The sequence below is a fragment of the Mastigoproctus giganteus genome, chromosome 4 (genome assembly GCF_048544385.1).
Source record: "Mastigoproctus giganteus isolate SK-2022 chromosome 4, ASM4854438v1, whole genome shotgun sequence".
Taxonomy (NCBI): domain Eukaryota; kingdom Metazoa; phylum Arthropoda; class Arachnida; order Uropygi; family Thelyphonidae; genus Mastigoproctus; species Mastigoproctus giganteus.
The window spans coordinates 50913754-50938431 of record NC_143578.1 but is presented as its reverse complement, the minus strand read 5'-3'; the positions used below and the strand labels follow the sequence as shown (position 1 = coordinate 50938431).

Genomic DNA, 24678 nt, shown 5'->3' with positions numbered 1-24678 from the left:
AGTCTGCTCATGAGTCATCTGCACAGTTGCTATGTGGTGCAGCTTGGTTTGGTCTTAAATTCTGCTGCTCAGCTAGAAATGGCAAGAAGTATGGTTGTTCATGAAAAATTATGATCCTTCTTTATCAAACAGCCCTCGTAAAATAAGATTTATGAAAATGTTGAAAGTGCTTACATTTACTTTGCTATTCTGTTGTTGTCCAGAACCTAAACTAAAGCAACAAAACTAAATACAGTCAGTTCTGCTATAATGCAGTGTATGTGTTCCTAAAAATCTCCGCGTTATGGTATTTCATGCATTAAAAACAACAGGGCTTACGAGGAAAATAGGTATAGCAGCAGAGCACTAAAAAAAAAAAAAATGTTCAGTGTACTAAGTAAAACACTAAAAAAAGTTAGAAATCCAATAAAATTGCTAACACAGGTTTAAACATCTTAAATTTCTAATAAATAAATAAATATTACAGTAATTAGTAAATACGTACTAATTGATATTTCTGTTCACTGAGTTTTTTTTTTTTTTTTTTTTTGAACAGTAAAAAAGATAAGCAATCAATAATGACAAACACAGCACACACAAATTGCACAAGTGAGATATGCAGTATCAATTTCACGCATTAAAAATAGGTAGCTTAAAATACAGTAATGAAGAGAAGATTATGAAAATTTACCTATGTTAACACTTTGACTGCCAAGCTAGTTTAATGAAAAAAAATTTCAAATTATTCAAATTTCAAAAAATTTCAAAATTTCAAAAAATCAAATTATTTACTAAATAATTTGATTAGTAATTCTAAAATGAATATTGTAATGTCAGTGTTATGCCATTTTTTTTTCTTAAAATATCAAAAAAGTGTCTCTTTTTTTTTTGTGTTGCATATATGTGGCCAACATGTTCCATTAGGTTACTTTATTTCTTGAGAAGCCGTGTTGGCCACATACACGTGATGATATTACGGCATACATATGAAGGTTGTTTGGGATTAGTTTATTGCCCGCACGCTGCAATAAAACTAATTGCGATAAAATAAACTCTCAAACGTGCAATAAGTTTGTCAGTATTGTTAGAGATTTTGTGAAAACAAGTTGTTAGCGCACTGTATTATCCCCATTATTATTGTGTTGTGTTTCTCCTCAAGTTTGTACAAGTGTGTTGTAAACAAAAAAAAAAATCTAAAAATTGCAGAAAATCTTAGTAGTAGTTCTGAAGATGAAAAAGAAGATTTTGACTCTGACGATTCAGTAAAAGATCCTGACTGGGATATTTCTTCAAATGAAGGAGGTACTGAAATACCGGAAAATGTTGAAGAAGTGCTTCAAGACTGGATGGCAGAAGAAAACACTGATGAGCAATTTGAAAAGACCGAAGAACCTGAGATTAAAGGACTGAAACAAATGAAGCTATTGAATGGACTGAGTACGAAGGATGCCAAAAAAAGAATTGATTTTACAGGCAAATCAGAACTGCAAATAGACATATCAAGAAACATTACTCATTCTGAAGCATTTTCATCACTTTTGGATGAAGTAATAAATCTTATTGTAACAGAAACAAACAGGTATGCTGAACAGAAAATTCAGAGTACCTGAGCTTCGTGGCAGAGTCGTCTAAAAAAGTGGATTCCAACAACCGCTGATGAGATGAGCAAGTTTTTTGGGATTCTTATGTGGATGGGACTAGTAAGATTTCGGAGTATTGCATCTTACTGGTCAAACAAATATATCTATAAAAATAACTTAGTAACAAAAATTATGTCTCGCAAAAGGTTTTAATTGTTGTGCCTCATTCACTTTTCAGACAATGAAACTGCTATTCCGGGGGACAGGCTCCGTAAGATACAACACCTGATTGATGTTTTGCAGCTGTAATATCAGAAAATATTTTTCCCCGGCCAAGATTGTGTCATTGACGAAACTCTTATTCCTTGGAGGGTCAGGCTGATATTCTGACAGTGTATACCAAATAAAGCGCACAGGTATGGATTCAAGCTGTTCAAGTTATGTTCCACTGAAGGATATACCTGGTGAAGCAAGATCTATTCAGATAAATCTAAAAATCATGTAAAATCATGTAAAATTTAGTTGCAAAGGTCTGAAGAGTTATCGCAAGGACTTCTAAATGAAGGTCGCACCTTGTATGTAGACAATTTTTATACCAGCTACTATTTGGTATTATCGTTTCTTCATCAAAAAACTCATGTTGTTGGTACATTACAAGCGAGTAAAAAATTTATGCCCAAAGAAGTCGTGTACTCAAAGCTAAATAAAGGGCAGATGATCATCAAGGAAGAAAAAAATGGAATTATTGTTCTAAAGTGGCAAGATGTTCAAGATGTGAGACTACTAACAACAAAGCATGCCCCAGAAATGGTTGATGGACCCTCCACCAGTAAAGGATGACGGAAAGAAGCCAAAAAAAAAAAAAAATTCCTATTCTAGCGTATGATAAGGGAAAAGCAGGTATTGATCTGTCAGATCAAATGGGTTTGTATGCCACAATGCTAAGAAAGGTAAAGTGGTACCGGAAATTAGTGATAGAATATATATTTGAAATATCAGTTGCCAATGTGTATGTGGTATACAAGTGTGCCACGCAAAAACAAATAAAAATAAGAAGCTTTTGGGAGGAGGTAGTTAACGTGGTAACACTCATATACTAATGACAAAATTCTACACAAACAACAGGAAAGTTAGAAGAATGTGCATTTTTTGTTACGCAAAATTGAAAGAGTCAGAAGGAAGATCAGTTGCTAGCAGAACGGGGAAAAGAGTTTTGGCGTATTGCCCAGACTGTATTCATCATTCTCTCATGTGTTTGTAGTGTTTTGGACAACACCATAAATCTTCATAATTTTGTAATTATAAAATTCGTAATAATAAAGAATTTTTAAATAATGACCAGTTACTCACTTATTTTTTCTCATAGTGCCATGCAAATTTCATCACATGTATCACTGGAGGCCATACTTTTCAAAAATAATGTAAATTTCCAACAATCGTCAGCGTTATACAGCCGACGCAGCTCCCACTGAAACAGAGGGTGTCAGCAATATATGGCGCCTCCAGTGGGCAGGAGCAGCAGTGCGTAGCACACACTTCTTGATTAGACCAGGGTTCGAGCCTATGACCACCAAATACGGAGGATGCGGAAAGGTCAGGGAATGACCACCGCATATCCCCAGAGCAATATGGCCTTAGTTGCTAATGCTCCTAAAAACCAAATAACAAAACAAAAACATCTGCGATATATGTCTGATGCACCTGAAAAACATAATGGTGTCAGACTTATATGGCCGACTCGGCAGTCAACGTGTTATAAAACATAAATAAACCTTGAACCACATCCATAAAAATATGATTGAAGATTTCATGGAAGGGAAAACACGTTTCACCATAATAATGTAAAAACCCACAGAATTCTAGCTATCGGTATTATTGCAAATGCAATTAGATTGAGTTTATAACAGATTCCACTAGCAGGAATGCTCAATAAACTGAAAACTGCAAATTGTTTTTATTGTTTTATGGTAGTGATCCCCAGAAATGTGCTCCTTTGCTCACAATATGGCCTTAGTTGCTAATGCTCCAAATAACAAACAAACTGTATGTGCTCCTTTGCTCACACTATCGCATCTCATGAAATTTCTGTTTGAACTGAAAAATGTGAGCTCCTGAAAACATTAGTCGGCCAGCAATATCTTGTGAATACAGCAAATGACAACTCTCTCCCTGACCAATACATCTACAGTAAATGGGAGCTACAACTCTCACATGTTTGATATTTTTTTAAGCTTCGTAAACTTGTATGCATTGCTGTGCAGGTCGCTACATTCACCTTGATCAGGGTTTTACGTTCACCTGGTGTTATTTGCAGACAAAACTGCGCATGAGCCAACATGAAAATTGTGTTATACTCACATTGTTCCTTAATATATAAGTTGCATAGGAGCAAATTCACATTGCCAAAATGCGCATTATAGCAGAACTGACTGTACTGCAATAATTATTTTTATGGACTTTTGAAATATGAAGCTTTGTTTCATATTAGTATAATATATTTTAATTAGTAAAAGACAGCAACGAGGCTCAATAATAAAAATAATATTAATGTTTTTTGTTCCTGAAATTAATTTGAGCCTGCAGGCTGTATTTCACTCACTCCTGGCATACAGGATGTCCATAAATTATTTTTACAGCTTTTTTTTTAACAATAATAAAAATATCAGAATGAAATATAGATTTGCAGTTTAGCACACGTAGCAGAACATTTAAGTTTTTTTATACATTGTTCTGCTGCTTCTATATGAGCACCCTCCATCACATTATAATGCATCTAGGTGATATAAAATCTTATACCAGATACAGTAGACTGCATCTGTCAGATCACAATGAAATCGGATGTTTACATACAGTGCAGATATTTTGCAGTGCTGAAAAAAAGAAAACGGCAAGTCGTGATTACTTTTTTGTTTAAATTCGCCGATTTGAAAGTGAATTCTGTACTGATATCATTGATTATACTGCTGTCTTACATTTATTTTAAATTAAAAACCCCTCACTATGGCTCCTAAAGTTAATAAACCTCATATAGAGAAGAAAAAAAAAAAAAAAAAGAACATTAAAGCTTAGTGACAAACTTGATATAATAACAGAAAATAGAACAGGTGTAAGTAGGAGTGTATTAATGACAGAATATAACATTGGATCGTCAACATGTTTATGTTTTTTTTTTTGTGCAGTTAATAAAATTGCATTCTTAATATCTCTATTTCTTATTTAGCCTCATTATTTCTGCATTAAATATATTAAAAATATATTTAAAAACTTTCTAGATAACAGAAAAATCAAAATAACGGCACCTTGAATTCTTAAGGTACTGTTACTCTGAAAGTGTACTGTACTTTCAAACATTGAATTGTTGATAATTGGCAATTACACTGGTTATCTATTATCAACATCATTCACAATATCATGGAGCCAGTATTTTATAACCCATATCTTTAACATAACTTCTTAAAAAAAATTCAAAGGCATTATTGTCTGTTAAGTGGTGAAGTCCATTGCATCAGACCACCTTTTCCAGTTCGGCATTCAAGAAATTTCTGATATGTGCATTGAAGGGTATGCTAAACATACAGATAGAATTACTTGAAAAATAGAAACCTCATTGCACATGTGGCAAAAATTTAAACTTATAATAAAGTTTATTCAAAAAAATGAATTTGTGCTTCCTCCATATGAGGATTTCAAATATGTGGGCTGCAGAAATTAGTAACCTTAGAGGAGACTTGATTCAGGTGTGTAAGGCTTTGAGAGGAGAAAGTAAAATAGATGAGGGCAAAATTTTCACTGTTATAGTGATTCCAGAACTAGGAACCATAAATGCAATTTATAAGGGAAAAGGTTTAAAAAGGATTACAGGAGTTTTGTTTATTAACCAGCGAGTTGTAATTACTGGAATAAATTGCCTCCATTGGTGATTAAGGCTCACAGCTTAGTGTAATTCAGAGGTTAGCTGAATACAAACCTACAAGAGGGAGGTTCAAATATTTTATTTTTTATTAATTTATTATTATTTAGACAGTGTTACAGCATAATTCATAATAATTAAAGATATTAATAATTAATTCATTTCTTAGCTAGTGCAGAAAAGCATGTAGCTTCTTTGCACTGTGTGGCTTATATTAAAATCAGAGTAGATTGCATCTGTCAGCTATTGTTTGTCTGATTTGGGCTTACAAAAGCCAAAACTCTCTCTGATCTAGATCCAGATGTAAATGAAATTCAGATCTGGAAGTTCACGAAATTGAATCAAGTGGTACCTCTAAGTAAATTTAGAGGATATTACAGCATAAAAAAAAAATGTGTTCTGCCACATAAATGTTAGGCAGCCAAGGCAAAATAAGAACAAATTAATATTTAAAGGTATTTATGTACAAACGTTTCCATTTTTACAAATTTTAAAAATGCCATGAACAGAACCACCGCTAGCATTTACCCCTTAGAGCCCACACACATTCAAAAAGTCACATGTGAATGAGTTAATATACACACAGTAATCTTCAATATGGTGATTATCATAAAATGCAAAACGTTGCAGTGCTACTTACTGAAGTCTTCAGATCAGTAAGGTAGCACAGTAAATATTTAAATCTTCATTTGTATTACTGTTTTCATTGCCTTGTATAAACTGTCAGATAGTGATCTTATTTTTATTTCTTAAAATAAATGTTATAATATAATTGTATATCACAGGCATTACTTGGAGACTCAGCATACTTATGCTATGCAGCTAGGAAATAATAGAGTTTGGGATTATGCAGGAGATAATTATGTACATCGCCTTGTACAGAACAAAGCAGATGGAAAGCCAGTTGAATTAGAGCCTTGTTGGGTATGTTTTTTACTCTCTCTTTTGTTTTTTTTAAATATTAAAGAAAGTATAAAATATTTAAGGGCAGAGGCCTCATGCTACAAGGTAGAATGACTAATATGTAGGTTATTGCAAAAGCATCATTTTAACGTAGCCATCTACCAAAGTAGTTAAATTAATTAATTAAATTGGCATCGTTTTGGTTATATCTCATATTGTGAATGCCTTCACAATGAGTTGCCATGGTATTGTACTACCTCGAATAAATAACACTTCACCAGTGGAGAAGACTATTGTTATTTATTCTCAGCGGATATCACCACACATAGGTGGTGGTATCCACTGAGAATAAATAACAGTAGTAAATAACAATACCACCACCTATGTGTGGTGGTATCCACTGAGAATAAATAACAGTAGTAAATAACAGAATACCACCACCTATGTGTGGTGGTATCCACTGAGAATAAATAACAGTAGTAAATAACAGAATACCACCACCTATGTGTGGTGGTATCCACTGAGAATAAATAACAGTAGTCTTCTCCACTGGTGAAGTGTTATTTATTCGAGGTAGTACAATACCATGGTAACTCATTGTGAGGCATTCACAATATGAGATATAACCAAAACGATGCCAATTTAATTAATTAATTTAACTACTTTGGTAGATGGCTACGTTAAAATGCTGCTTTTGCAATAACCTACAGTAAAGAATAAAATTTATTGATACATAAGAATGGAGCTTTAAGGTGCATTATGCTTCATTCAAATTGCATTCTTCATTTTCTTTATTCTTGTGTTGTGTTTTTTGTTTGTTTGTGGTTTTGTTAGTTAGTAATTTATGTGTAATTGGAGTTTTATTTCAAATCAATATCAAGATATAGATACAGATGGGCTACATTCATGGCTGCTGTTGTTAATGCACCATGACAAGTGAAATCCTTGTTATACACTGAGTGGCCACTTTATTGGATACACTTACCTAATAGCAAGTAGGTCCCTCCCTCCCCCTTTGACCCTCAGAATAGCCTGATTTCTTCATGACACGGACTCAACCAGATGTGCCACTAGGACACTGGTCTGCGCTGACCCACAGTTTTTGAAAATTGAATGATTGTGGATCTTTATTCTGTAATTATCCAATCAGGATGATTTGGAGTAGAGATCTGAAATCATCCTGATGATTTTATGACTGGAGAAGCCACCACAGTAGACTGAATTTAGTCCCTTGTTCCTGGAACTAGTTCTGGAATACCTGGGCAGAAACAATTTTTAGATGACCTGTGGCATTCGAATGTTTCTTCACTCATATCAGGGTACCCAATGTGACCACGAAACCATTACACCACCAGAAGTTTGCATTGTTGACACATGGTAGGGGTTTTTCAGACCAAGCAGTGTTTTTCAAGTCCTCTGCTATCCAGTATTGGTGTTCCTTAGCCCCCCCTTAACTGTGCCTTGGTTTTTTTTTTTGACAGGAGTGGAACCTAGTTCTACTGTGATACTCCATCCATAATAAGGTATGCCAAGTTGTACATTCTGAAATGTTTCTTTAGTTACTGCTGTTGTACTGAGTTGTAATCTGACTGATTATTGTCTTTCTGTTATCCTACACAAGATTTGTTGGCTTCTGTTGGCCTCTCACATGAGTTAGCTGTTTCCAACCACAGTATTGCTATTTGATTATTGGACTTCTCGTGATACACCCAAAACACAGTTGAGATTGGGCTAATCTTGATACTGCCGAGACATAGTTGGGATTGGACTAATCTTGGTATACCTGAGACATTGTTTTAAACATGAAAACTCCAGCAGGGTTGCAGTTTCCAAGGTGCTCATATCGGCATGTCTGGTGCTGACTACCATGTCATGTTCATAGTCACTTAAATATTTTGTCTTGCTCATCCCTGCACTGAATTGCTTGCATACAGCATCTTTGTATATTTGCCCACCTGCCTCATATCACATGGTATGAACACGTGACACTATTGCCAAAGGAATGCTGCATTTCATGAAAAGGATAGGTATGCCTAATAAAGTGGCCACTCGGTGTGCTTGTATGTCAAAAACAATATATACATTCCATATGATAAAGTTGCCATGGCAAGATCTTCTTTGTGGTTTTATAATCCACAATGATTCAAGGTAACTCCATTTAATTTTGAATACCATCACTTAGATCGAAATAGTATACATTGAGCATTCATGCACATTCCATCCTTTATTATTAATTTTCTGCATTTTTTACTCAATTGTCAGTACTCCTATTCATTGTTAATGTGAAAACCCTGGCCTTTTACAGGCTTAGTAGGGATTTTTATATTTGTAACCGTTACCAATACAATAAAGATATCAAAGGTGTTATCACATTTTTTTATAAGCTATGAAGCCATTTTTCTTGCACTCAATGCATTAGCCAACTCTTAAAACTGGCTGTTTCTGAAAGAAATTAGTTTAACTTTACTATATGTATAAAAACATGGTTATGTCTCCAAGACCATAATAGAAGATGGGATACTGTTACCATGAAACACAAACAACAAATGAATATTACAGTTAAGGTTGTACTTGGCAAGGTGTGAATTCAGCTACATCAGTACCAAGACATCAAATTCAAATGTTCAAAATAAAATAAAATCATAAAAATATGAAAGACAAGTAATGCTCACCCTCAGCAGTGTAAATGCACAACTCACCACCCAAGATGGTGCAAATCTGTCAGTAACACAAATTAAATAAATATTCTGTTTATACTCCAGGATTGCCATAATGGATATTCATTTTAATGGATCAGAGATTGTGCCATTCCATACATTTATTTTCCTCCTTGAAAAGAAATCTGTTTTCAATGACAGTATTGTAGTTTTACCACTTGTAAAATTGAATTTTTCCTCAACTGAACATGCCTTTAAGAATTCCTCCAGTGTACATTCAGGGAGTGGTGTAAAAAATATAATTTAGACATCTTAAAATTAAAAATTTCTGTTTATACTCTGAAACAGCCACTAAGGTCACAAGGGTTTACAATTAATCATTTCAACAATGAATACAAACATTAACCATTTTAGCAGCCCCAAGAACACCATACATTAAAGGAAAAGTATAGTGTAGAAGGGTAAAAAAACCTGATTTGTTTTTTAGTATGATCATTAATGGTACCATAAGTTGTCCTTACCTAGTCCCATGTATTCATTTTAATGTTCACAATGGATGGTTTAGTCACTTATCTGGAGGGATCTCAGTTTGGATCCTCTCAGAGACTCTTCAAGTGCAGCCGTAGTTAGCTAATGTCAGGCAAAGGGAGTACAATTAAACATAGAATAACTCATGGGTTTCTCTCATGAGTTATTCTGTGTTTTTCTGTCCACATAACATGAAAATAATCTCATGAACATACTTGTACAGACATAATACAGCCCTTGATGCTGATGCACTGTAAAACCAATAAAAATCAGCAATGGCTCCCACAAAGTTTAAAGGATTCTTTCTTGTTTACACCTGTCTGCATGGAGTAATTATGGATGTCATAGCCTGCTGTGTAATATAACTGAATGCGATAAACAAGCTACATTTGTATAGACTATATACCCTTTAGAAAAAATGTAAATCAGTTGTCTTAATATATTTATTTGATCCACGCATATATTTTATTTGTCAATTATATTTGACTAATTAGTCAGTATACAAAGTCGATTTTATGGTTTATAAATTATATGATAATTACATATCTCTTAGTAAATTATATTATTACTAAATATTCGTGTGAGGTTTTATGTGACTTTTTAGTACTTGTATAAAAATACAATAAATGCTGTACAGGTAACCCCCATATAACACGGTACTTCTACAGCATGGTTTCACTCTATCACGATTGATAAATTGCGGCAATTCTCACACAACACGGTACTTTTTGACGTGGTTTGAGAATTGTGGGAAATCTCACATAACAGTATTTTTGAACTTAGGAGACCGGCAGAATTACTTAACAAGTACAAGTCACTGTTGAACAAAAGCCGAGAATTAGGGTTGAATTTGAAAGTGTCTGCAATTCTGCCCAGACACGATAGGAGGGAGTATGTGATGAGAGCCTTGTCGATCAATTCGGCCCTGGAAAGATTGTGCAAGGCTCAAGGGGTAGAATTTTTTTCAGCCTGGACTGTACTTGTTAACAGGAGAGATTGCTTCTACAGGGATGGGATACACTTAAATAGAAAGGGTGCAAGAATATTTGCTGATGCTATCGAGGCAGTGTTAGGTGGGTCGGAAAACTGCTAGCTTGGGGGGAGACAAAGACCAATAGATTGACAGTAGCCACTGGCAGAGGTGAAAGAGATTCTTGCACTGCTTCTATTAGAATGAGCAGAAGCCTGAAAAACAAGATGCATGATATTTCAGAGACTGCTGGGAGCCATTGCGGTACAAGTAAACACATGGGTTGTGTTAGGATAGCTAAGAATAGAAACAGGTGCAGGTATACTTGCTTGTACACCAATGCTAGGAGTCTAGTAAATAAATTTGATGAATTTGAGGTATTGCTCAAAACATCAAAGGCAGATATTGTTGGGATATCAGAGACGTGGTGTCACACAGATATAAGGGATGCAGAACTGGAATTTGTGGAGTACAACGTCGATAGACAGGATAGGAAGGGGGAGGGGTTATGCTATTAGTTAAGAAACACATAAAAACCAAGGAAGTGAAGCCAGTTGACATCGCTGGACAGTGCAGTGTTGAGTCAGTTTGGTGTGACATAAGCATTGGGAGATCAAAATTGAGAGTAGGAGTGTGCTATAGGCCTAATGACTCTGATGAGTATAATAAGAAACTGTACAGGGAAATAGAGTGGGCCAGTAAATCAGAGAGTCTTATAATGGGAGATTTTAATTTCCCAGATATTGACTGGAATTTGGGGGCTGGTCAAGCACACACTAGCAAGGCTTTTGTGGATTTATTGGATGATTGTTTTCTACATCAGCATGTTCGGGAGGCAACTAGAGGGAGTAATACTCTTGATTTGATTATCAGTAGTGATTCTTCATGCATTAAGAATCTGCAGGTAAATGAACCACTAGGTGGCAGTGATCACAGTGTGCTGAAGTGGGGATTTACTCAAAGAGGTAACTACCATTAGGGGTAAAGGGAAGGGTTATTGCTTTCGTAAAGGTGACTATGATGGACTGAGACAGTATTTAAATTCTATACAGTGGGACCAACTGATGATGTTACCAACAGCAAATTCAAAATGGGAAGCATTCAAAGAACTTATCTTGGAAGCTACTAGGCTTTACATACCAACTAAGAAATATTGTTCAGGGTTTAGGCCAAAATGGATGTCAGATGAACTAATGAGGCATATGGCAGAGAAGAAAAATGCATGGGATACTTACAAATTAACACATGACACAGAAGCCTATGATAGATACAAGTTGATATGCAACCAAGTTACAAAGGAGGTTAGGCAGGGGAAGGCAGATTACGAGAAATCCTTGGCAAGGGATGCAAAGAAAAACAGCAAAGAGTTCTTTACTTATGTAAACTCTAGAAGGAAGGGGATGAATCAGATTGGTCCACTTGATATTGATGGGTCAACTGTTGATGATCCTGCTCAGGTAGCTAACAAACTAAATGAATATTTTGCATCGACATTCACACATGAGGAGTTATTCAGCGAGGGGAATGCCAGAGGTGTGTTCAACTCTAGCAGTAAGCTACAGAATCTTGAAATAACTGGGAGTAAAGTGGAGGAGAAACTGTTGAAGATAAACACAAGAAAGGCACCCGGGGTGGATGGGATCTATCCAGTTATATTAAAGGAGGCAGCAAAGGAAGTAAGCAAACCCTTAGCCATAATTATGAGAGCTTCCTTGGACTCAGGAGAGATACCCATAGACTGGAAATGTGCAAATGTGACCCCAATTCACAAAGGAGGATCAAAGGCTGACACAAGTAATTATAGACCTGTGAGCTTAACTTCTGTTCCAGGAAAATTAATGGAGGCACTGGTTAAAGAAGCACTGCAGGATCATTTAGACAAGACTTCAGTTATAGCTCGGACACAGCATGGTTTTGTTAAGGGGAAGTCTTGCCTGACCAATTTGATTGGATACTATGATGCAGTCACAAAAGAACTGGATGCAGGAAATAGCTTTGATATTATATACTTGGATCTTAGAAAGGCTTTTGATACTGTTGCACATGGAAGACTGCTGCACAAATTGGAGCAGTGTGGCATTGGAGGCAAATTGCTGCTATGGATAAAGGGGTGGTTGAGGGGGAGAAGACAGAGAGTGGTAATCAATGGATACTGCTCATCGTGGACTAATGTTATTAGTGGAGTCCCTCAGGGTTCAGTATTGGGTCCATTATTGTTTTCTGTATTTATAAATGATATTGATGATGGTATATCAAGCTTAATGTCCAAGTTTGCAGACGATACAAAGGTTGGCAGGGTTGTCAAGGACACTACTGACACTATGCTGCTGCAACAGGATCTGGAAAGGTTGAGCAGATGGGCTGAGAGGTGGCAAATGAAGTTTAACATTGACAAATGTAAAGTACTACACATGGGAAACAGCAACCCCAGAGCAACGTATCAACTCTGTGGTACTACACTGACAGTGGTAGAGAATTAAAGGGACTTGGGGGTGGTTGTGCAGGCAGATATGAAGTTCTCTGAGCAGTGCAGACGGGCAGCAAGAGTAGCTCATGGAGTATTCTCAATGATATACAGGAATTTTTCCAGCAGGGATAAGGAGGTGATTATTCCCTTGTATAAGGCAATGGTCAGGCCACACCTAGAGTACTGTATGCAGGTCTGGAGGCCTCATTTCAAGAAGGATGTAGAGCTGCTGGAACGAGTACAGAGAAGGGCAACAAGATTAGTGAATGGAACAAAGGGTGCTCTTACGAAGAAAGGCTTAAGTTTTGCAAATTACAGTGTCTGGAGACTAGGCAACAGCGAGGTGATCTGATAGAGGTGTATAAAGCCTTGAATGGTTTGAGCATGCTCAATGCTGATGGGATTCTTCCTCTAGCTCAGAATAATCACCTGAGAGGGCATAAATTCAAATTGAGGAAAGACAGATGTAGGATAGACGTGCAGAAATTTGCCTTTAGCCAGCGGGTGGTTGGTTGGTGGAACAGACTTCCATCCCTTGTATTGGAGGTTGATAGCCTAAATATGTTTAAGGCTCAGCTGGACAGGTATTTTGAACAGGATCTGGAATAAAGAACAGAGGGGTGAAGTGGAAGTGGGTTTTTTTTTTTTTTTTTTTTTTTTTTTTTGGCTGATGCTGCATAAGCTTGCTTTCTTGCATCAAATGCCTCTACTAATGCTAATGCTAATGCTAACTTTTGTGCTGGGAAAACCCTGCTATTATGTTAGATGTAATTTTCAACATTTCCGTTCATTTTTGTGGATCCCTGCTGTTGACTCACTAGTCATTGTCTTCATGATATTTTTCTAAAGTACATTTCTGCAGGTCACTACCATAAAACAATAAAAACAATTTTGGAGTTTCTGGTTTATTGGGCTTTTCTGTTAGAGTAATCTATTATAAACGGGTAGTAAACTCGATCTTGCATTTGCTATAGTACCGATAGTTGGAATTCTGTGGGTTTCATGTTATTATGTTGAAATGTGGTTCTCCTTCCATAGAATATTCATTCATATAAAAAACATAAATAAATGTTCAGAAACTCATTATTCCGTATCTCACTTGTGCTTATTATTTTTACTGTTTTAAATTTTACAACCAAAAAAAAAAAAAAAAAAAATCAATGAACAGAAACATCAATTAGTTAGTATGTGCATATCACAGTACATATTAATTAAGCTATGTACATAAGTGTAAATTTATTTTTATTTTGCTAACTGGAAAATATTCTTCCAATTTTCACCTATCATTTAACTTTGTTAATTGGTAAGGTAATAAAGTTGAATTTGTGCTTTATATCTAAGTGAGGGTCCACTGTATTTTGTTGAGAGTCCCTGGGTCAGGTTCTGTGCTATTGAACTTGTGCTTGTTTGAGACCATAAAAAAATTGACTTCGAAGCATGCAATTTGTGACTTTTGAAGAGAGCAGAAGGTACAAGAAATCTAGATGATGCAGAAGAGATTGTGCTTAGCATCAATGAAGAGGAAGAAAATTAAATGAACCTACATTATCTGACATATAAGTATCACAGTTTGTAAGGTAAGACGTTTGTTCAGTTATTACTACTATAAAAATTAATTTTCCGATAGTTATAAAAAAAATGGTGTATTTTTGTTAGCTTTTGGAACGTAATCCCCCTTTTTGTACTGGTTCTTAGTCCAGTATAACACGGTTTCACATTACAGAAGGTTTTGTAGGAACCGAACTACCGTGTTATACAAGGGTTACCTGTATATAATTTCATAAAAATTATGTACTTTTTTTTATTTATAAACTTACAAGTGGTATATTATAGATGTTGCTTTCTTAAGGTTATGTACTGTTTATATAGCCATAATTGTTAGTTTTGTTTACATTTTTTTAAAACATACTGTATTTGATGTTTAATATTTTGTTAAATAAAACAGAAAGTGTATATTGCATTAAAGGTATCTGAATGCAGTCACAAGCAACTTTGTTTCTTCTTGTCATTTTTCTACGAGTGCAATTTTCCAACAGTACAGTAATAGGAAATATACATTGTTCATAAAACTGAAAACCAGCTTGTTTCATATTCTATATTTACCAGAATAAATGGTTTGATACCTGTTCTGTTATATTAAACTTCAGCATATTTATCAAAATTTTTCCGATAATATTATATAATTTCTTAAATTATATATATTATATTTTTTAAACTACAATTAATATAATTTATTGTGATTTAATGCTGAATGTTTTATAAAAATTTATATATCTATAGGTTGAACAGGAAGAAAAATTGGATTCCATTCAGTTAGAGGTGAGTATTTAGACTTTCCAGTTGAAATCTATTATATATTATTACTTCAGTGTCTTTTTTATATAGATATTAATCACCCCAGTGTTATCAGATTATGTTGTTATTTCCACTTTAATGGCCAAAAGTTTAAAACAATCATAGTAACTTACAACTTTCATTTCAAAATTATAAATTTAAGGTATTTTAGTTAAAAATCTTGAAAGCCTTTCAAAGTAATCATTAAAGATTTCAATGTATGTGTTTATTTCCATTCATTATCAAGAATTAAACCACTTTGGTGATATTCACTTACATATCTGAATTAAACCTTTTTTTACCTTAGAAAAAACGGTAATGTGATTTGGCCATTATACCAATAATGAAAATTTATATGGCATATACAAGCTGCTGTCAGACGTTTTACAAACTTATGTTATACAATTATGAATTACCTTTTGAGCAGATATATTGCATTTATTCCAATCTAAAATTCTCTCTTTCTCAATTTTCCCCCTTCCCCATATTTTTTAGCATTTGAAATATAGGAGTCATCTTCAAATTCTGACCATTTATTTATTTATGTGCACCAAGGACAATTTTTTCCTATGTTATTTGTTATAATTAAGTTTTTGATATTTATTGAGGAATCATTATTAGTAAGATTCTTTTGCACAAAGTGTACATAAAGTAACATAATTTAAAAATGTATAAATGTTTTGGTATAAACATATTAATTTACATACAGGAAAACACAATTACTAAGCTTTATCGCAGGGCTTGAGAGGAAAGGTAAAATATGCAAATAAGAAACATGTCATTATTTATTAAAAATACATTGTTAAAAGTAAACATTGCATGCTGATTTGCTTATGGCAAATGGAAGGAAAAGTGAAATTCATAGCAGAATGGTTCTCGTATATTGCATTTCTCCTATACGTAGCATAATTCCCCTAGTGGTAATAATGCTCTTAAAACCTGTAGATGAGAACCAAGAACAAAGTAAAATAAAAGTTTTTGCTTAGTTCAGTCCTGAACAACATTGATATCAAAGTTTGTACACATCTGATGTATTACTGATTAAAAACAAAAAGGGAGTCCCTCAGTACAGGCAGAAACTGTTGTTGAGATTAATTGAACTGTAAATAAATTATCTCCAACCTCACACTTAAGAGAAGTGATCAAGATCCCAAAACTGCTCCCTTATGAGTTTAAAATAATTCAAGAATTGTTGTCCTCCAACCAGAAGCCTACCTGAATTTCACACACATGTATTATCTAACTTGAATATGATAAAAAGTTACTATATTGCATTTTATAATTTGACGAAGTCTGTTTTTACCCTTATTGTGCTGTTAATATGCATGACTATTATATGGTCTGAAGGAAAGCCACACTCAGTGACTGAAAAACCATTGCACAATGAGAACGTAACAGTATGGTGTGGTTTCACATCCACTACCATATTTGGATTATTTTTTGAATAATTTGTTAGGGAACTTCATTACTGTATCCACAAATGAAAATAAATATGTGGGTATGTTTGAAAATGTCATTCCAGACTTAAAACTTATAAGAGGACATTTTGGTGAATGAAATATAGAGCTTTCGAAACAGTATCAAATCCTTGCAGCCTGGATTTGAACCATAATGATTACTGGGCTAAAAGTGGGTTATCTAAAAGTTTGCATCTACAAACATGGCCTAAAAAATGTCACAGCTAAAGAGGACAATCAAAATAGAAATAATAAATGTCTTAAGATCAGTTTTTCTCTGCTATTCATAATTTTGTTACTTAAATTAGGACTGTTATCAATTCAAAGAATGACATTTTGAGCCATTTTAATATGTTTACATTGAAATATTTTCTTATTTTTACATTAATCTGTTATGACTATCCTGTATTTTACATTGCTTGTAATGCGCATAATTATAAGTTTGATTTTTTCTAGTATACCTATCTTTTAACCAGTCAACTAGAAGCTCAACGTCATTTTTTTGAAAATCGCCTATCAAGATTGGAGCAAGATGCTCATAGACAGGTATGGAGTCTCTCTCTCTCTCTCTCTCTCTCTCTCTCTCTCTCTCTCTCTCTCTCTCTCATGGATATGTGATATGCATGTTATTTTTTATGTAGCATATCTATGATTTGAAACAAAAAAATTTAAATTTTGAAATATGCTTGTAAATAAACTTTTGCGTTGACTTTATGCATATCAAAGATTCTTTTGTTTAAACTGTTAGGCGGTACCTGGAAGTATTTATACCCATTCTGGTTAAAAACCATTTAATGCTGTGGAATGACATGACCTTGATTGCTGAGCCCTTCTTCATTATCTTTTAGTAAAAGATCGAATTCATATTATTCTTCATTCAATGCTTTGTAGTCAGACCCCCCAAAAAGGTAGTTACTGAGAAACACCACTGGCAAAGTGGTATTTTTTTTTTTTTTTTTCAAAATTTCACATTTGTCTTGAGCTATTACTAGATCTGGTCCATAGGGCTTAAATCAATTTACATCCAAAAGTGGAGTGGGCAGTGTGGTCAATGCTAAAACATACAGTACCTTTGACAGAAAGACTGTTATTCAAGAGGGCTAAGATATATGGGAAAGGGTTAAATAAAAATCTTGGGTTGATTTTGGAAAAGATATGGAAAAAAAAAATATTGGAAAGATGCACAAATGTTTTGATGTTTGGTTAAAAATCACAGAATAGATGAAAACCTATATCTACAGTAATCAGAAATGAAAAGAGCAAGATTAAGACAAAGATGGGAACATTTTAGAATTGCAAAGTAAAGACATTGATAAATTGTTAAACAAAAGAGCTGAGGACATCACTAAAGAAGAGGAAAAGATTGAAATGGGATAAATTTAGGATCTCTTTTGCTAAAAAAAGGTTATGGAAAATACCACATATGAAAGGTGGCAAGTATAGGTGAAATTAAATCTGAAACGTTGAAACCTGGAGGAGAAAATTTGATCGCATTATACATTATATTATCCAAAGCACAAATTCCAAATGATTGGAGTAAGGCAGATTATACCAATATATAAAAAACTAAAAGTCAAATTGTAGTCTAAATAAAGTTAAAGTGTAAATTACAGAGGTATTTCACATTTGCCTTCTTTTTCTTTTCCCATTAATCCTACTGCTTGTTGAGTTAAGAAGGAGATGATACAAAGTGAAATTCATCTGTAATTTACACATTCAGCTTTATTTTTTCTTTTTATATATTGGTACAATTTGTCTGGTGTTGTAATAGATAAAATCTATACAACAAGCAGCTTAAGGGTTAGAAGTATTGTAGAACATAATCTGGAGAAGAAAAGTCAAGATTTATGTCAAACAGTGCATTTCAGGAACAAATATTTGCAATAAGACAAATTACCAAAAAATCTCATTTATACAAACTAGGTTTATACAAAGTACTCGTTTATATGAGGCACATATATTCCCCTGTGAAAGGGTAGGCTTTTCTTTGTAAATATATTCATTTTCCCCCTGTGAGAAATAAATATTGTTATTTTGTATGTTTAATACAAATCTTGACACAGCTATCCAATTATTGCCTCTAGCTACCTGGTTTCCTGCTTCCCAAAGGATGGCAATGACTTGTTAGCTGTTAAATTAATAAAAGAATACAAACAGTTTTTCTAAGTTGTTTACATACACTCCCTTGCTCTCCATGAAATCAAGGTCAGTTCAATTGTTACACCAGTTCAAAGAGTCTTTTGCTGTAGTATAATCTATATTTTGTTCCATTTTATCTGATCTGATGTCTTTTTTGGAACTTTTTAAATTAATTCATCAGCATGTTCGGGAGGCAACTAGAGGGAGTACTCTTGATTTGATTATCAGTAGTGATTCTTCATGCATTAAGAATCTGCAGATAAAGGAACCACTAGGTGGCAGTGATCACAGTGTGCTGAAGTGGGATTTACTCAAAGAGGTAACTACCATCAGGGGTAAAGGGAAGGGTTATTGCTTTCGTAAAGGTGACTACGATGGTCTGAGACAGTATTTAAATTCTATACAGTGGGATCAACTGATAGATACAAGTTGATATGCAACCAAGTTACAAAGGAGGTTAGGCAGAGGAAGGCAGATTACGAGAAATCCTTGGCAAGGGATGCAAAGAAACACAGCAAAGAGTTCTTTACTTATGTAAACTCCAGAAGGAAGGGGATGAATCAGATTGGTTCACTTGATATCGATGGTTCAACTGTTGATGATCCTGCTCAGGTAGCTAACAAACTAAATGAATGTTTTGCATCGACATTCACACATGAGGAGTTATTCAGCGAGGGGAATGCCAGAGGTGTATTCAACTCTGTCAGTAAGCTAGATAATCTTGTAATAACTGAGAGTAAATTGTAGGAGAAATTGTTGAAGATAAACACAAGAAAGGCACCTGGGGTGGATGGGATCTATCCAGTTATATTAAAGGAGGCAGCAAAGGAAGTAAGCAAACCCTTAGCCATAATTATGAGCGCTTTCTTGGACTCAGGGGAGGTACCCATAGACTGGAGATGTGCAAATGTGACCCCAATTCACAAAGGAGGATCAAAGGCTGACACAAGTAATTATAGACCTGTGAGTTTAACTTCTGTTCCAGGAAAGTTAATGGAGGCACTGGTTAAAGAAGCACTGCAGGATCATCTAGACAAGACTTCAGTTATAGTTCGGACACAGCATGGTTTTGTTAAGGGGAGGTCTTGCCTGATCAATTTGATTGGATACTATGATGCAGTCACAAAAGAACTGGATGCCGGGAATAGCTTTGATATTATATACTTGGATCTTAGAAAGGCTTTTGATACTGTTGCACATGGAAGACTGCTACACAAATTGGAGCAGTGTGACATTGGAGGCAAATTGCTGCTATGGATAAAGGGGTGGTTGAGGGGGAGAAGACAGAGTGGTAATCAATGGACACTGCTCATCGTGGACTAATGTTATTAGTGGAGTCCCTCAGGGTTCAGTATTGGGTCCATTATTGTTTTCTGTATTTATAAATAATATTGATGATGGTATATCAAGTATAATGTCCAAGTTTGCAGACGATACAAAGGTAGGCAGGGTTGTCAAGGACACTACTGACACTATGCTGCTGCAACAGGATCTGGAAAGGTTGAGCAGATGAGCTGAGAGGTGGCAAATGAAGTTTAACATTGACAAATGTAAAGTACTACACATGGGAAACAGCAACCCCAGAGCAACGTATCAACTGTGATACTACACTGACAGTGGTAGAGAATGAAAAGGACCTGGGGGTAATTGTGCAGGCAGATATGAAGTTCTCTGAGCAGTGCAGACGAGCTGCAAGAGTAGCTCATGGTGTCTTGTCAATGATATACAGGAATTTTTCTAGCAGGGACAGGGATGTGATTATTCCCTTGTATAAGGCAGTGGTCAGGCCACACCTTGAGTACTGTATACAGGTGTGGAGGCCTCATTTCAAGAAGGATGTAGAGCTGCTGGAACGAGTACAGAGGAGGGCAACAAGATTAGTGAATGGAACAAAGGGTTGTTCTTACGAAGAAAGGCTTAAGTTTTGCAAATTACAGTGTCTGGAGACTAGGCACTGGCGAGGTGATCTGATAGAGGTGTATAAAGCTTTGAATGGTTTGAGCATGCTCAATGCTGATGGGATTCTTCCTCTAGCTCAGAATAATCACCTGAGAGGGCATAAATTCAAATTGAGGAAAGACAGATGTAGGATAGACGTGCAGAAATTTGCCTTTAGCCAGCGGGTAGTTGGTGGAACAGACTTCCATCCCTTGTTGTTGAAGTTGATAGCCTAAATAAACTTAAGGCTCAGCTGGACAGGTATTTCGAACAAATGGAGGGGTGAAGTGGAAGTTTTTTTGTTTTTTTTTGGCTGATGCTGCATAAGCTTGCTTCCTTGCATCATATGGCTCTACTAATGCTAATTTATAGTTTGTTTATATTGAATCTCATCTAGCAGCGTTATGGTGACAAAATGTAAATTGATGGAATTAAGTCTAGAAATTAAACTGAAAATTATCTAAGAGGCTGATAGGATGGATTGAAGTAAAACGAACATTGCAATGGAATACAACATCCCTTTAACTACTTTATCTACAATACTGAAAAACCAAAAAAAAACTTGGAAGTGTGTGACACTGGAGCAGCAATAAAAAACAGGAAATGAATTCATATTGCAAAACACGAGGAGCTTGAAACAAAACTTTGAGTGGTACCAACAAATGCTTGCATCTAATTTGCCGATATCAAGTCTGATTTTGCAAGAAGAGGCAAATTATCAAGCTCAGTAACATGAAATTAATGACTTCAAATGCAGCAGTGGCTAGCTCCCAAGATTTAAAAACAGGAATAACTTGGTTTAGCAAAATGTTTGCAGTGAGTCTGGATTAGTCAACAAAGAAAAGGCTATATACTGGTTGTGTTCTGTACAGTCCATTCTTGAAAAATATGAGGCAAAGGATATTTTTAACCTTGATGAAACAGGTTTATTTTATAATTTGCTGCCAAACAAAATATTTGCTGTTCAAGGAGTGTTTTGTCATGGTGGAAAATTAAGTAAACAAAGACTCACTGTTCTGTTATGCTGCAATTCAGATGGCAGTACGAAACTACAAAACTTATCAATCGCCCACTTGTGATTGATAAGTTTTCCAAGCCAGATGTTTTAAAGAACTTAACCAACTTTTCTGTGATTATGAGGCCAATAGAAGTGCTTGGCTTACGGTCAGAATTTTTCAGGCTTAGTTATCAAAAGTGGACAGAAGAATGGCTTCAGAAAAAAAGAACATTTTGATGATTCTAGGTCGTTGTACACAACACATTCTGCTGAGACACTTAAGATGACAAATACATGGCTGTTGTTTTAGATCAAGGTATTATTTATAACATCAAGAGAGCATATAGAGCCCACCTGATAAGGTACTTGATCTGCAACATAGAAGAAGGGAATAATTTGCAGCCAAAATTGGAAATGTCTTGGGTGCTGTCTATAATCTTCATATTGCTTGCATCAAGTGGTAATAATCAACTGCTTCAGAAGGAGTGGCTTTGGAGAGAATATCATCAAAAAACTTGGTCCAGTAGACAAATGTGATAGCAACGTTGAGGATTGGAGGAATCGGAAGGAGCATATGGATTTTGTTGGCAAATTTGAAGAGTTTGTGAAGGTGGATGATGAAGTTGAAGAATGAAGAAAGTGAAGAAGCACACACATGGCCATCTAAAAAAGATGCCCAAAATGCATTGAGCACAATAGAAAATGCGTCGGCACGCAGTAACATTGATAAAGAAATAACTATTGCATTTGATAATGTCTGTGCTGTAGTCAAAAATGAGTATAGGAAAAAAATATATGGCTGTGCAAACAACATTGGATTCTTTCTTTAAATTGGATTAATTTATTAAAAAGTTAATGGTTTGTATGTCTCCTTATATATTACGATTGTAATTTTTTTTGCTGTGACGCTAAAATATTGTATATATAAATATATACTGTACAATATTTTCATTTCCATTAATTCTTTTCTCTTAGTTTATCTTATAAATAAAATAAAAGCTTTAAAAAATGTGTTATTCCTATTACTGTATTGTTAGACAAGGCTTTCGTTTTTATTATTTTATTTTATTTTTCATTTATTTTTGACATTATTATTTATTATTATTCTTGGATATATGTATGTCCAAAAAAAAACCGGTAAAATTTTGACACTTTTGGGGGACCTCGTTATTACAAAACGTGAAAATTTAGGTCCCTTGAACTTTGTATTAACGACATTCGACTGTATTAAAAAAAATCATGGGAATATAACAAGAACCTATCAGGGTTTATGCAAACAGGACATGTCAGGAACAAATATTTGTAATAAGACAGATTATTTAAAAAAAAGCCATGGGAATGTAAAAATAGCCTGTATTTAGGATTTATTGATCTTGAAAAGCATATGAAAGTACAGTCGATTCCGGTTAATTGGGACACATCGGGACAGATCACTTTGGCCCAATTAAGCGAAATTTTAATGAGCTGAAAAGCACATTCTAACGGAGGCAAAAAAGGTATGAATAAAATAAAGGGAATGTGGTATTTAAAGAAAGCACACTGTATTTAAGTTATATTGGTACAAACATTTATTTAAAAATAACTAAAGCTAAAAGCAAACAAAATGTACGTATGTACATGTGTAAAATGAAGATACAGTACAGAATAATGTCCGTGTCAGGCAAAGGTTACACATTACTTAAGGGTTCTTACTTTGAAAAAATTATGAAGTGTACCCTGACGTGTCCTCTTTATGGACTGCAATTGAACAAAGTCGGCGCAGGTATCTAATGCTGATAAAGGACTGCCTTCATTGCCTTCCTGCATGAAATAACATCTCAATTTAGCGATACATTTCCTGGCATCCTGGTTAGTCACTCACTTAGGTATATCATCGTCATCATTTTCTTGGTCTTTTGGTGTCTCTGAGTGTTTTGCCGCAATTTGTTCAATAATCGTTTCCTCATAATCTTCATTTTCATCGTGGCATTGAAGGTTATCGTCAATCGTTAAAAATTCTTCACAATTTTGGACCTGTTGCAGTTCCAAAGCCAGTTCATTTTCTGTACAGCTTATCGCGTCTGAATCACAATTAGTCGCGAAACCACATTTAGCAAAACAATTCCGAATTGTTTTACTGGTTATTACTCGCCAACTATCGGCGATAAATTGTACAGCTTTTAACTTCGAAACTTTTGCACTAACCTCTATTGATTTCGAAGATGATGTCAGCAGATTTTCCTCAATTGCTTCAAGGATGTGATTAACCAGCTTTCCGCGATAATAGGTCTTCAAATTTTTTATAATTCCCGCGTCCATAGGCTGTATCAGGGATGTGGTGTTAGGGGGTAAAAATTCCAGTTCAATATTTTTTAAACCAGCTACATTAGAGTGTGCGGTGCAGTTGTCCAATATCAACAGAATTTTTCTGGACTTCCGTTGCAGTTCCGCGTCCCAGTTCATCAGCCATTGCGTAAAAATATATGTGGTATCCACGCCTTCTTATTGGCATAATACGAAACTGGCAAACTGCTTATTGTAAGCCCCTTGAAACAACGAGGTTTGGCACTTTTACCAATAACCAAAAGTTTGAGTTTATCATTTCCTGACATGTTTGAGCAGCACAACACTGTTACACGATCCATTGCTTTCTTTGAACCAGACAGTGTTATGTGTTGATAGCCGAGGGAACCATCCGGCGTAGCACGATAATATAGACCTGTTTCATCGGCATTGTAAATGTCATCTGCACTAAATTTTTTAAGCAACTCTGGCAGTTTTTCACATTTCCATTGCTCAGCACTCGTAGCATCAGCACTGTCCTTCTCGCCATGTGCTTT

At 35.0% G+C, this 24678-nt stretch overlaps 1 protein-coding gene across 2 annotated transcripts in view; it reads left to right on the top strand.

Annotated features, from left to right (window-relative positions):
- The window catches only part of LOC150086722 (BRCA1-associated protein), a 141005-nt gene that overhangs the window by 83750 nt on the left and 32577 nt on the right, over nt 1–24678 (top strand). For both annotated transcript variants that reach the window (XM_090372711.1, XM_090372712.1), the window contains 3 exons: nt 6255–6393; nt 15275–15313; nt 17242–17331. In XM_090372711.1, coding sequence (XP_090228837.1) covers nt 6255–6393; nt 15275–15313; nt 17242–17331 — 268 coding nt within the window. The remainder of the gene's footprint in view (nt 1–6254; nt 6394–15274; nt 15314–17241; nt 17332–24678) is intronic.